This window comes from Brassica napus, chromosome C8 (assembly GCF_020379485.1).
Source record: "Brassica napus cultivar Da-Ae chromosome C8, Da-Ae, whole genome shotgun sequence".
In the NCBI taxonomy this organism is placed as follows: Eukaryota; Viridiplantae; Streptophyta; class Magnoliopsida; order Brassicales; family Brassicaceae; genus Brassica; species Brassica napus.
Genome location: NC_063451.1, coordinates 1387985 through 1401329, shown reverse-complemented (window position 1 = coordinate 1401329; position 13345 = coordinate 1387985). Strand labels below are relative to the sequence as shown.

General features: G+C 39.2%; 2 protein-coding genes across 2 annotated transcripts; one reads left to right on the top strand and one right to left on the bottom strand.

Annotated features, from left to right (window-relative positions):
- The first annotated feature begins 53 nt into the window (after positions 1-53).
- LOC125591585 (receptor-like protein 54) lies at positions 54-2767 on the top strand. Its single transcript, XM_048766040.1, has one exon. The coding sequence runs from the start codon at positions 54-56 to the stop codon at positions 2649-2651; it is 2598 nt and encodes an 865-aa protein (XP_048621997.1). The 3' UTR covers positions 2652-2767.
- A 5360-nt stretch (positions 2768-8127) lies between these two features.
- LOC106430204 lies at positions 8128-12264 on the bottom strand. The gene is made up of 5 exons (XM_013870973.2): positions 11845-12264; positions 11161-11761; positions 9007-11069; positions 8712-8889; positions 8128-8642 (listed from the first exon to the last, which is right to left on the bottom strand). Exons 1-5 carry the CDS (start codon positions 12262-12264, stop codon positions 8128-8130), a joined length of 3777 nt encoding a protein of 1258 aa, XP_013726427.2.
- Between the last annotated feature and the right edge of the window lie 1081 nt (positions 12265-13345).

Here is a 13345-nt window from a genome sequence, read left to right as displayed (position 1 = left end):
GAAGACTTTCAAACACAAGCCGAACTAATATTCACGTGTACAGAGAAGAAACTATGAGAAGCAGACAAAAGTCCAAAATGGTTTGTCTTGGTCGAATTAAATATGTGGGGGCCAATATACATAGTAGTTTAGGACTTTTACCGTTTACAAGTCAAGTCAAGCCAAGCAATGCGACTTATAATCTCAGTCCTATCTATCATCGTTATATATATATATATATATATTGTATAAGATTTGAAGGCAAAACCATATCATACATACCAATTTTCACTTGTTGGAAAAATTCAATTTCTCTCTTTCCGAAGATGAAACTGCATTTGGCCGTATTCTCCATCACTTGTTGCGTCTGTGCGACAAGCTCCCCAGTTCCTCCTCGTCCGGACCAAGTTGAGCTTCTTTTAGCCTTCAAGAACGAGTTTCCATCCCGCAGCTGCGACCCTATCTGGAACACGCTGGATGTTGTATACCATAGTCCAAATATAAGCTCTTGGACCAAAGAAGGTGTTTCCTTCGATGGGGTTGTGTTTGATAACGCGACAGGTGCGGTTACAGAGCTAAACCTTGGTGGTGCATGTATCAGCGGCATCATCCAGGCTAATAGTAGCCTCTTCCGACTCCAACACCTCAGGTACCTCCGTCTCTTTATCAACCACTTTGACTCTTCCCCACTCCCCTCCGGATTTGGCAGACTCACCAGCTTGGAATACTTGGATCTTAGCCAAAATGGTTTTATCGGAGAAGTTCCATCATCAATCAGTAACCTAAGCCGCTTAACCTTCTTGGACCTTTCACATAACAAGCTCACCGGTCGTTTTCCCCATGTACATAATCTAACACTTGTTTCTTCTATAGACCTTTCTTATAACCACTTTTCTGGAACCATTCCTTCTAATCTATTCACCACCATGCTTTCCCTAGATTATCTTGATTTGCGCCAAAACCATTTTAAAGACCCTCTTGAAAAAATGACTTCTTCTCCAACCTCTAAGCTTGTGCATCTAGACATGGCCCATAACCTTTTTAGTTCTCGAATCCTAGAACCTATCTCAAAGCTACCAAACCTCACACACCTCGACCTATCTTTTCAAAACACAACAACCTACACGATCAACTTCGATTTCTTGCCGTTCAAGTCTCTAGAGTATATGGATCTTTCCGGAAACAGTGTGTCAGTACTTAATACCTCTTCCACAAATCTGTCGTTTCTAATTTTGTCCAACTGCAACCTCACCGAGTTCCCAACGTTTATAAAGACCTTACAAAACTTGGAGGGATTAGACGTTTCCAAGAATAGGCTCAAAGGAAAAGTGCCTGAATGGTTATGGAAACTTCCTTCTTTGGGCCATGCAAATCTCTCTCACAACTCCTTCAGTGGTTCGCCAAAAGTGCTCCTTAACTCGTCTCTCTCCGACTTGGATTTGAGTTCAAACACCTTCCACGGCTCCTTTCCTATTATTCCGCACACCATCAAGGTCATGGCTGCATCAAATAACAATTTCTCCGGAGGCATACCTCTCACACTCTGCCAAGCATCTCAGCTGAGACTCCTCGATCTATCACACAACAGTTTCAGTGGGTCAATCCACCGATGCTTGACAAATGTATCGGTGTTGAAACTCCGTAACAACGGCCTCACCGGGAGACTTCCTGACATAGATAACCGTTTATTAGTAATACTTGACGTTGGTCACAATCAAATAAGTGGGAAGCTTCCAAGGTCTCTTGTAAACTGCACAAGCCTAAAGTTTCTAAATGTGGAAAGGAATCGCATCAGTGACACTTTCCCTTTCTGGCTGAATGCTTTGCCGCAACTGGAAGTCATTGTTCTGAGATCAAACAGATTCCATGGTCCCATATCTTCACCGGGAATCTCTCTTTCGTTTACAGCACTGAGTATAATGGATATATCACTTAACAACTTCAACGGGAGTCTGCCACCAGATTACTTTGCGAATTTGAGTGAACCTTTAGTTAATTCTCCTCCAGTTAAGCGTTGGCCTGAGTACAGAGGAGACTGGCACTACTATAAATATCCGACCGAGCCGTGGTATTATCCTTCCATTTATTTGAGAAGCAAAGGACGAAACATGGAGTTGGCAAAGATCCCAGACAGATGTGCAGTGATTGAATTCTCAGGAAATAGTTTTGGAGGACAGATTCCAGAATCCATAGGTTTATTGAAATCGCTCATTGTGCTGGACTTATCTAACAACGGTTTCACAGGTCGTATTCCGTCTTCTTTGGCCAAACTCACACAACTCGAGTCATTGGATCTATCTCGAAACCAACTTTCCGGAAGAATTCCTCAAGAGCTAAGAGTTCTCACGTTCTTGTCGTACACTAACATGTCACATAACAGACTCACGGGACAAATACCACAGGGTACACAGATTGGAGGGCAACCTAAATCCTCCTTTGAAGGGAATATCGATCTTTGTGGTCTTCCTCTTGAGGAGACTTGTTTCAGGGAAACTACTGGAGCACCATCAACACCACAGACACATGAACCAGAACTGAGCAAGCAAGAACAGTTGTTGAACTGGAAAGCAGCTGCAATAGGATATGGACCTGGAGTCTTGTTTGGAGTGGCCATTGGACAAGCCTTTGCTACATATAAACCGGCCTTGTTCTATAAGTTGTTTCGCCTTTAAGTTTTGAATCATTTCTTTTTTCTTCTTTTTCTTTTGTCGAATCATTTGTATAATATCAGATTTCTCTCGTGGCTTTTGGATTTAATAAAAGAATAACATGAGTTTGTTTCTCTCCAGCTATAGTTTTGTTCTCTCTCGAACAACACATGACCTTTACTCAAATCACTTCATAAAATATTTTGTTAACACATCTACATTTAGAAAAATCATTGTTATCATAAGATTCATAACTTAAAACACATTATTCGGTCTCACCTTCTGGAGACGACATGGAAAGTCTTAGCATCCGAGAAAACAAGGGGAATCTCATATTCCCATGGTTTTGAAAAGAGTAAACAATACACAAAGACCATGAATCTGATGTAGGGGAACACGACAGGTTCTGCCAGTTAAGAGCACCATTATCCCATTTGTTTAGGGGGTGCTTATCAACTGTGGTCCCGCAAAAACAACAAGAGTCGCAGCTTCTGAGTCCAAATTAAGCGCCGTGTTTTTTCAGTGCTTGCACTGTTTCGCGGACCCCACTGACACGTGGCGGTCCGCGATTGGTTTGTTTTTAATTTTTTTTTAAATCAGACAAAAAATTTTTAAAAAAAAAAAATTAAACACCCCATTTGGGGTGCTAGGGTTAATAGTGCTCTAAGATTCATCTAATTATGTAATTTTGTTCATCAACTTGTTATCGAAATCATATTCCATTTTCAGTTGATTTTGATTTTATATAAAATAATTTTTTAAAGAACTCATTGTTCGTAAGAAAAGAATTCTTCAAAAAAATCTTTCCGAGGAGAGAGAGAGAATAAGAGAGAAGTTAGATCTACTTTGGGGACCGGCGTTCAGCCGGCGCGTGAGCGTCCGTGCTGGCGCCGGAGTCCTTTTTTGTCCGTCGTAGTGGCTCCCCTTCGCTCCTTCTTTGCCGTCCTGTCAACGACCGCCTTGTCCGAGCTCTGGTACCGCTACCATCCCTAACGGTGGCTCGGTTTTGGAGTAACGACGCGTTCGTCTGGAGGTCCCCGGTGGAGAGGGAGTGGCTTGCATGTTTAGATGTGGTGTTTTCCGGGAGGTGGAGGCTTGCTCAGATCCACCGCCGCCGGCTCTAGCTTCCGGGAATGGAGTCTCCTTCAGATTCGCCTTCGCCGGCTTTTGGTTACGGAGAGCGGAAGCTAGCAAAGCTCCGCGCTGCCGCTTAGGAACCCGGTGTTCGTTTGGGTTAAGGTTACTAGGTTCGATTTGTGTCAAGTTCGGCGTGGTTGTCGTCAAGGTGGGGTTGGGTCACTGCGGATGAGATCTCGGTAGACGATGAAGCTCTCCGGCGAGGTGACGACTTTCAAGAATAGAAAGCGATGGTTCTCGGTTCGAGTGTCTAGGGTTTGAAGTGTTTTAAAGTCGGAGGAGATCTCGAGGTTCGTTGGAACTCTCCGGCGTGATGACAGTGCGGTGAAGAACGGCTATGGGTTCGTTGGAGGCTTGTCGGTTACTGAGCTCCGACGAACGAGGATTTCGATTGTGTTGTTCCGGCGGCGTAGATGCGGAGGCGGTCAAGTTGAGGCGGTTACGACACGTGACGCGTTAATGGAGCAAATCTCTCCACGTGTCGAGCCAGCCTCCTCGACACGCTATCCGACTGGGTCGTGCGGCTTCTGAGTTTGGGTCGAGGGCCCGTTTAGCCTTTTCATTTAGCCCGTAATCTTTTGGGCTTGTAGCCGTCTTTTGCTGTAATCAGGCTTCGGCCGTTTACTGGGCCTGGCCCATTTATCTAACTAGGGTCATATACCCCGCGCAAGCGCGGGGCCGGTTACTTGCGGTATGGTTTATGTTTTTTGGTTCAAGTGATGTTGGCTGCTGAGTTTGTTGTAATGCGTTGTGTAGTTGGTACTTCAGATGTTGTCATTTTTTGGTATTGTGGACTTGTTTTGGATTTAACTTCAAATGTAATGATCGTCAAATTAAACGTAAGAAATATTGAATATGTGGATGTTAGAATGACATGTTTAAATTATTTGAACTGTAAATATGATGGTAGTGTTTCTTATTATTAATATGTCAATTTCAATCATAAATTACTTTCCCGACAAACTGGGCAACTTATATTTGTACGGAGCCAATAATCAATACAATGAAAATGAAACTTGTGGGTACATGTAAGAGTGGAAATGTTGGTGACATTGTTGTAGTTTTCAAAGCAGATAATGCATATATCATTCTCCTCATTTGTAGTTGGAGTTCTGTTAGTGTCTGCTAGGTCAGTTATGATTAGATCAACGTCAACCCTCGCAGTTGCGTTGTGATTGTAGTCTCTGATGGTTAGAGCAACTTGAAGATCATTGGTAAAAATATTATCGTTGTCCCTTAGTAAATTCACTTTATATTTGTTAGTCTTTTGAATAAGGAATGTTGAGTTGGGGTGATCAATGTGATGGTATGTTAACATGAGATTCAAGTTCTCAGTGGCTGTTTCATTTGTATCTGGAAGTCGATTGTTGATTGTTGTGTGTTTGGTCTGTGTATATAGACTTGGAGTGCTTGACGTGGATGTGCTCTTGTAGGTCTTATTTGGTGTGAAAGTCGATACGAAAGAATTGGGTCACTATTCATTGTTTGTTTTGGTGTGGAAACTGTTGGTGTTTGGTATATGCGTTTATTTTTCTTGAGTTCTTTACATTTGTTTATATGGTGTACTTTTTTAAAAGCGTAAGATTTGGTATTAATGGTATTTAATTAATTTACTGTGTTTGTTTTGTTTTAAAACGGTACTATTCATGAATACGATTGTTAGAAAATAGAGGTGATCATTATTAAGGACGTGTAATGAGTTCATTATATATGGTTTGTGTTTTTAAATGTATAATAAGTTGATACTAATTATGTTTCGTGGTGTAGTTTATGTTTTACCTTATATGGGTTTTTTTCTAGGTGTTTCGTGATGTAGTTTAATTTTTTATAGTACGTTTAATGATTTCTTTATCATCATTGTTTCCTTTGTATGTTTTTTTTTTGTTGTAAATTTGTCTAGATTGTAACGTTTGAGGTGATCATTTGAAATTAAATATATTTATTTTAACATTCATATGAGCTTAAAGGTTGTTGTTTAAAATAGAATTATGTATTTTTTTTAAACCTATAAATGTGAAAAAATAAGTTGTAAAGTGAAATAAAGATTGGATAGGTTAACAATGATAATGAAACATTTCTTAAAAAAAATTCTATATGGTTATATAAGTGATTATCTTATGAGATTAGGTTGGTTGGTATGTTTTTTGTTGTAGGTTTGGCACTTTCTTAAAAAGTGAATTATTTTTTTTTTAAAAAGGTTTAATATTAAGTAACCAAAAAAACAATTAAGGTGATGATTGTTTCAATAGTTTCTAGTTTTAGTTTTTGGTTTTCAGATTTTAGTTTTTGGTTTTTAGATTTTGGATTTTGGTTTTCAGCTTTTGGCTTTTGGTTTTTGGTTTCTAGATTTTGATTTTGGTTTTTGGTTATGCTGTATATTTTTTTATTTTTCAAAACTTAATTAATACATTACTTTAAAATAATACAATAAATAGCAATAAATATTTAGATTTACAATTAAAATATATCAAAATATTGATATTATTATTTGAAATAAAATACAACAACATATTTTAATTATTATATTAAAAATTATATTATAGAAAATATAAATAAAAAATATATAAAATTACACAAAAATAAAATTATTTAAAAGTTTGAAACTACTAAGAAAATTTTCTTATATAAATTATTTTATTTTTTTTAAAACTTGAATAGCAAAATTTTTCCTGTATAAATATTATAAATTATACAAAAATAAAAATACTCAAATTTTGAAAATAATTATACATTTTTAAATTATTTATATTTTCTTAAAGATGAATGGCTATTTTTATTTTTCAAGATTAATACAATATATTGTATGAATAAATTATATATATTATTTTTTTTTCTAATTTTTAGTTATTTTTAATGTGACTAATAATTATCAAAAATATTCAATTATTTTATTTATATAAATTAATAACTAATTTTAAAAATTAATTAATATTATTTATAAAATATATAAATTTATTTTAGAGATATGAAACACAAATAAATTATTTCACATTACTATTCAAATGATATCTAAAGTACAAAAATTGTACGATAATTTCATCTTTATGAAAATATTATTTATTAATTATTAATTAATTAAAATGTATTAGTTTCTTCAAAAAAAAAAATCAAAATTCGTTTTTTTCATAAAAGCTAACAAAAGCTAAAAAAAAAAATCTAGTTTTTTTTCATAAAAGCTAAAAAAAAAAATCAAAATTTAGTTTTTCTTCATAAATTGGTTAAACTTTTGAAAAACTAGTTTCCCTAAATTTTAGGGAATCTATTTGTTGAAAAGCTTGATTGGCAAATAAAATGGTTTTTACAAAAACAAAAACTAAAAGCTAAAACTTGATTGGAGGAAAATGGTTTTTGAGAAAACAAAAACCAAAAACTAGTCTAAAAACTGAAAACAATCAACCTCTAAATTCAAACTGTTTCTTATGTGATGTTTGAACGTAATGGATAAGAAATAGAGTGTTTTAAATGTTTGGGCTCAAATAGTAGTGGGCCTTAGAGCAGGATTATCGGGGAGGGGGAATGGGTTTTTAGTGTGGTTTTTAGGTTGGGGGGGGCCACAAAAAGGGGAAAAAACGGTCACAAGAAAGCCGAAATAAGGATCGATGTTAGGTGGGTTTTTGGACTGTTTGCGGGCCCCACTGACACGTGGCGGCCTGCAATTGCTTGGTCTTTAATTTTTTTTTTTTTTACTCAGACAAAAAAAATAAAAAAAAAATAAAAAACCCCATGTGGGGTTTCAGCGTTAATGATGGCCTTAGGCTGAGAATTTTTTAGATAATGGAAAAAAACGTTAGGTCGCCGTTATTTTCTCCGTGATCGGGGAAGCTTCAGATCGGCGTTTCCTGGTATGATCACCGGTTAAGTTTTTGAGTTTTGAAGTCGATAAGAGTTCAAAAGAGACATGAGGATGATATTACTTACATCAATTTAAGCCGCGTCAAGAAACTAAAGCTTCATTCCATAGGTGTCGATTCTCCGATGATTCGTGGATCCTCCGAAGATTGTTCGTCGTTAAAATCTGCAACACAGAAGGTATGAATTTGTTAACTGTGTTGTGTTCTATCTTTTTAAGCCGGCGGTTATTAAAGGTGAAATTGACTCAGGCCCCAAGGAATCTGAGGACGCCGTCATGTACGACGACAAGGAAGACTTCGCTCCCGAACCTGATCAGGACTCTTCGATCCGCACATTCACTGCCGCTAAACTCGATCCCAGCTCCGGAGCCAACGGTTCGAGTCGGAACACTAAGATCAAGACGGAGATCTCGACGGTGAAGCTTGAGGCTGGCGTGAGCGGCTCAAGTTTAGGTGTTTCAAGCGGTCATCTTGTGGTTTGAAGATTTTCTCTTAGGTTCGACAACCCAAGCTTAGACCAAAGCGTAGTTGGATGTAGAAGAAAACGTACCGATTGGTTGTGGCAGCCCATTGAAAGCCTCTCTGTAGACGATGTTGGCTATCGTTCTACTCCCCTCCCCGCTCCTGCTCATGTCTAAAATCTTGAGACCTTTCGGTGTTGTAACTCGTGACAGTGCCACGTAGAGCTGACCATGGCTGAAGACAGGCTTTGGTAAGTAGAGGGACACGTTTGACAAAGTTTGTCCTTGGCTTTTATTGATTGTCATCGCATAACAAACACGGATTGGAAACTGGCGTCTCTTCAAGGTGAACGGATGGTTGGATTCTGGTGGTGACAGTATAATCCGTGGTAGAAGAATAGGATCTCTCTTGGTTTTCGATGTAAGCATCTCTGTTTTGATAACCTTTTCACCCATGTGTGTGACAATTAGTCTTGTGCCGTTACATAAGCCTTCTTTTTGGTTCATGTTACGCAGGAGCATAACTGGAACACCGACTTTCAAACGTAGCTTATGAGCTGGTAGACCTGGAAATTCCAAAGAATTTAGATATTCCAATGGGTAAGTCATACGTAATTCTTCTGAATCTTGCTCACTTTTCGCAAAGCTGTCTGCACTTAAGTATTCTTTCTCTTCTCCAGGTACTTGGGAGACCAAATAACTGTTGATTTCATCAACTGTTACGTTCCTTGGTGTTAAGATGGCTGTTTCTCGAAGTTTGTTGAGATCCTTGTACTCATATTCAAAATCTGGAAACGCCGAAGAGGATAGAGTCTCCAAAGGGTTTGAGGTTATGGGAAGAAGGACATTATTGTCTATGAAGATCTGATCTTCTGGTGTTTCACAGTTGGCCAAACGCTAGGGTTCTCCTGCTGCTCTGCCATCGCCAACCTTAAGTATCCAGTCTGCAAACGCTTTCTCCTCTGGTTCTACTCGCATGTTTTGTGTGAGGTGAAAGATGTCGCAGTATTTCCACAGGGGCGATCGATTGAGAGCGGCACTGACTGTTTCTTGTCTTGTTCCTTGTGGAATAACTGGCAAAATTTGGCGGAAATCACCTCCTAGAAGTACTGTCTTTCCACCGAAAGGTTTTGTTAGAGCTGTTGCATCTGAAACCGCTAAAATATCCTTCAGAGTACGATCAACAGCCTCAAAAGCATGACGATGGGCCATAGGAGCTTCGTCCCAGATGATGAGGTCTGTTTCACTTAGGAAGTTGGCTTGGACTGTCCCAGTTTTCACCTCGCAGTAGGTGTCTTCATAAAGTTTGAGTGGAATACTGAACCTCGAATGGGCTGTTCGTCCCCCAGGTAAAAGAAGCGCAGCAATGGAGGATGATGCAACGGGGATCACCTTCTTGCCTGTTGATCGTAAAGCTGCGATGATTGTTTTGTAGAGAAATGTTTTCCCTCTACCTCCTGCTCCATAAAGAAAGAATAGCTTGCCTTGGTTCTCATTCACGGATGTTGTCACTGCATCATATACTGCCCGTTGTTGGTGGTTCAGTTTGTCAAATAGGCTCTGGTGGATCATTGTTTCCTCTGCTATGTCAAACTGGTTGTGCCTCGCCATTGCTTTCTTTTTCATTTCGTCCATGATAGCCTTGTTTGGAAGTGGCATCCCCGTAAAGTCATTCAATGATCTCTCGAAATTTTGTAGCAAGCTCTCTATTTCGATAAGGGTGTAATGCTGTAGTTCGCTTGGTGTTAGCTGGAGGAGGGCTGGGAATCGAAGTAGACGTCTCTGGTGCATCAGAACATCTTCTGCCATATCCTGCCAAGAATGATCCCAAAGTTTTTTTGGTTCTGAAACTTGACAGAAGACGAGGATCAGGACGAAAAGGTAGCGAAGAGATCTTGGTGATGAGAATTGTGATGCTTCAGACATTGAGTCATGCCAGTCCTTGTCTGATCCGAGCAAGCCTCTTGCATAGCAGGCCTCTTGAAAGGTTTCATATTTGATGTCACCAACTGTGTATAAATCATCATAGCCTGTAGGGCCTCGAAGTAAGCTTACCAAAATGCCAAGGTAATATTTATCACCAGCTGCTGGGCTTATATTGACAATTCTTCCAATGGTTCTTTTCTGCTTTCGTTTAGTGTATATCTTTTGTGAATTGTCCCAGACAAACATAGTCAGCATCTCAATGTATTTTAATTTCCTCACTTCTTCGTAGAGTCGGTTCATTTCAAACCACTCAGTTAACATCGTCCTGCCATGCAGGTATCGGGTCTCGACGTCTTCAAGGTCCTCATCCTCGTCAAAAATAGCTGTCTGTTCTCCAGGAAGGTGAACTGGTAATTTTTGGACAGCTGGGGTGTTGTGGTGAATATCAAACTTAAATATTCTCCACGTTGATTCGCACGCTGAAAGGTACCTCCCTTCCACAAACTCATTTATCTCATTCCTTGGCTTTTCTTTTTCTTTCTCTAATAGAGTAGACTGCTCTGCATTTGGTTGCAACTTGAATGTCGCTCTATCAACACCCTTTGTAATGTACTTGAAGAGGTATTTGATCGCGCTTGATTTGTTGCACCACTCGACATTGACATGTGCCTTGTATTTTTTCAGGATTTGGATATTGTGGGGAACAACGTATTGGCTATCAAGTTTTATGTCTCCCTTGTAGACAAACCGCTCTGTATTCTGTAGTCTATACAAGACGTAACCGGAGTCGTTAATCTGGGTGTGTGTAACGTAGCCACGTGGAAACTTCTTACTGCAAACACCTTCCTCCATGCACGGAGATGTTTTTCTGTCTTTCCCACAGGGGTCGTGCATCATGTGTTGTTCCACCAGAGCATAGGCTTCTGGATCTTTTTCTTTGTCTGGTAGTTCTGCGGAGATGATTCTGTCAATGTCTGATGCTGTTGGGGTTCTGAAGTCACCTTCAAGCCATAGAAGAATGTGGGCATGGGGCAGCCCTTGCTTCTGAAACTCAATGGTGTAAACAACTGGTTGCAAAAAAAAAAGGTTAGAAATTGTTAGTTTTTATAGCGGAAGATTATATTATTTAAAATAAAAATTTATTTGCAGGAATGAAACCTGCTTTAGGACGGGGGAAGAAGGTGCCTCTGTTGAAATCTGAAATTAGCTCATCAAGTTTCATCTTGAACACTCTAGCCTCTAGGTCAGGGCGGTCGTTGGGATCATCAGAGCCGTACATCTTTAGGTGGTCAGTTATCTCATCCCATTTAGGATTCGTTGTGATCGTGATAAATAAGTCTGGATTCCCATGCCATCGACATATTGCCATCGCATCATGATACTTTTCATCCATATAACGGGGGCTTCCTCTAAAACTCGAGGGTAATATGACTCTTTTCCCTAAAGATCTTGCATCAGTGTCACCATTCATGACTGCATCTTGTACGTTGTTGTACAGGTCCGCTCTGATTTTTTTCTGGTTCAATCGAAACCAACGCAACCTCTCCATCTCTATGCATGTATAAGCGTCGACTATATACTGGTGCAGTAGTCTTTTGGAGCTCACAATAACCATGCCTTCATCCAGGCGAGTTTGTAACTGATAAGAAAATAATTCTCTTTTTGTGATGTATTCCCTCTTTCGTTGGTTTCCATCAGTATTGGTAACAGGTATGTTTTCGTTGAATCCGCTCTGACCGTATGGGAAGAGGATTGGATACTGCAAAGTCATAAAGAGTGGGTGCATATCACTTATATGCTGCAGGCCTGATGATCTGTGCTGGACCACTACATCTCTCTCACCCATATCCTCGGTAAAGTCACCATAATTAAGCCTGCTATTTCGTCTGTTTGAGGCATATCATATTGACGATTACGTTTAGACTGGCCGACGAGTCTAATACTGAAATCTTGGCAGCTATCCGTTTCATGAATGTCTCTTTCTTTTCTGAAAATCTTAGTTAGACAGTTGTATGTTTCCATTGTTTCTATCAGCTCTTTAACTATTTTAGGATCCAGCTCACCAACTTTTTCTGTTCTCTTAACCGTTGTAATCCTATTCTGAATCTCATTTGCTGTGTCGAAAATGTATAGCTGACTGAACTTTGGAGTTCGCCCTGGTTCAGGTACTAAAGAACCGATCCGGTGTGCATTTTGACCATGGATACGGTAAGTAAAAGGACCCGTTTTGTGCATGACTGAATGATCAATCTGAGCTCCCATAGACGTAAATGCAAGGATGGAGTTATATGTTCAGATATCATGCTGAAAATGAGTGGAGCTGAAGAGCTTTTTCAAAGCAGGAGGAGCTTCTGGTTCTGGGGGGAGTTTCACTCGACCTTGTTGACAGCATATACTAAACAGTGGTATCTTCTCTTTTCCTCTGAACCCTTTTCTTTCCTTCTCCCAAACCAGAGCATGACAAAATGGGCATTCAACGATCCCATTAGATGTCTGTTTATGAGCTCGTGGGGTCATACGTTTAGAACGTGCTCTGGATCCTGTAATAAAAATGTTCGCCGTAGTTAGGAAGCCTGCTTGGTTGTCTGATAAAGTAGATATCAAAAAGGAGAATTAGTAGAGAGCAATTCTATATTACTTGGTATTTTCCGTATTGGCTTCTTTGAAAGGAGTATGGCTCTCCGCATTTCCCGTGCTCTTCTTTGGGTATCTGCAGGAATTATGCTTATTAGAAGATTTCTATATGGGTGTGTTGTATGTAGTATATAGAGTTTGAGTGTACCTTTACGGTTTGTAGTATCGCTGGTGGAGCCAATAATAATTGAAGGCGTTCCTGAGTCGACTGTAGTGGTAGCTCTTGGCCGTTTGTTCCATTCCGTATCGGTTTCGTCGTTTGTTTTTCTTTTACGCATGTTAGATCGTTTTGTAGTGATTTTAAAATGTCTGGTTTTATATTGTTAGGGATGAGGGCGTCTTTCGTTTACCCTGTCCATTTTGTAACGTTACATAAGACTTTTGAGTATCAGAAATTGATTATCAGCAATTGTATAGGTGAAGAAACTTGAGTGCATAATAAAAGGACTTTTGAGTATCAGACATTGTATGATTGAATTGTAATGTTTATGTGTTTCTTTAGCTTTATGTTTATGGTGAGTCTGAAAGTGTATAATAGGAGACTGCATGGATACGCAGATCTCTGAAATTGTAATGTTCATGTTCTCTTTAACACTATGGTTTCCCTTAATTTTTGTGGAGGCAGATTTTCAGTCCTCAAGAACGGACCTTCTTGTAACTAATTAGAGTTGTCCCTATGTTTTTAGGCCTTGTAAAACAGTTTATGTAA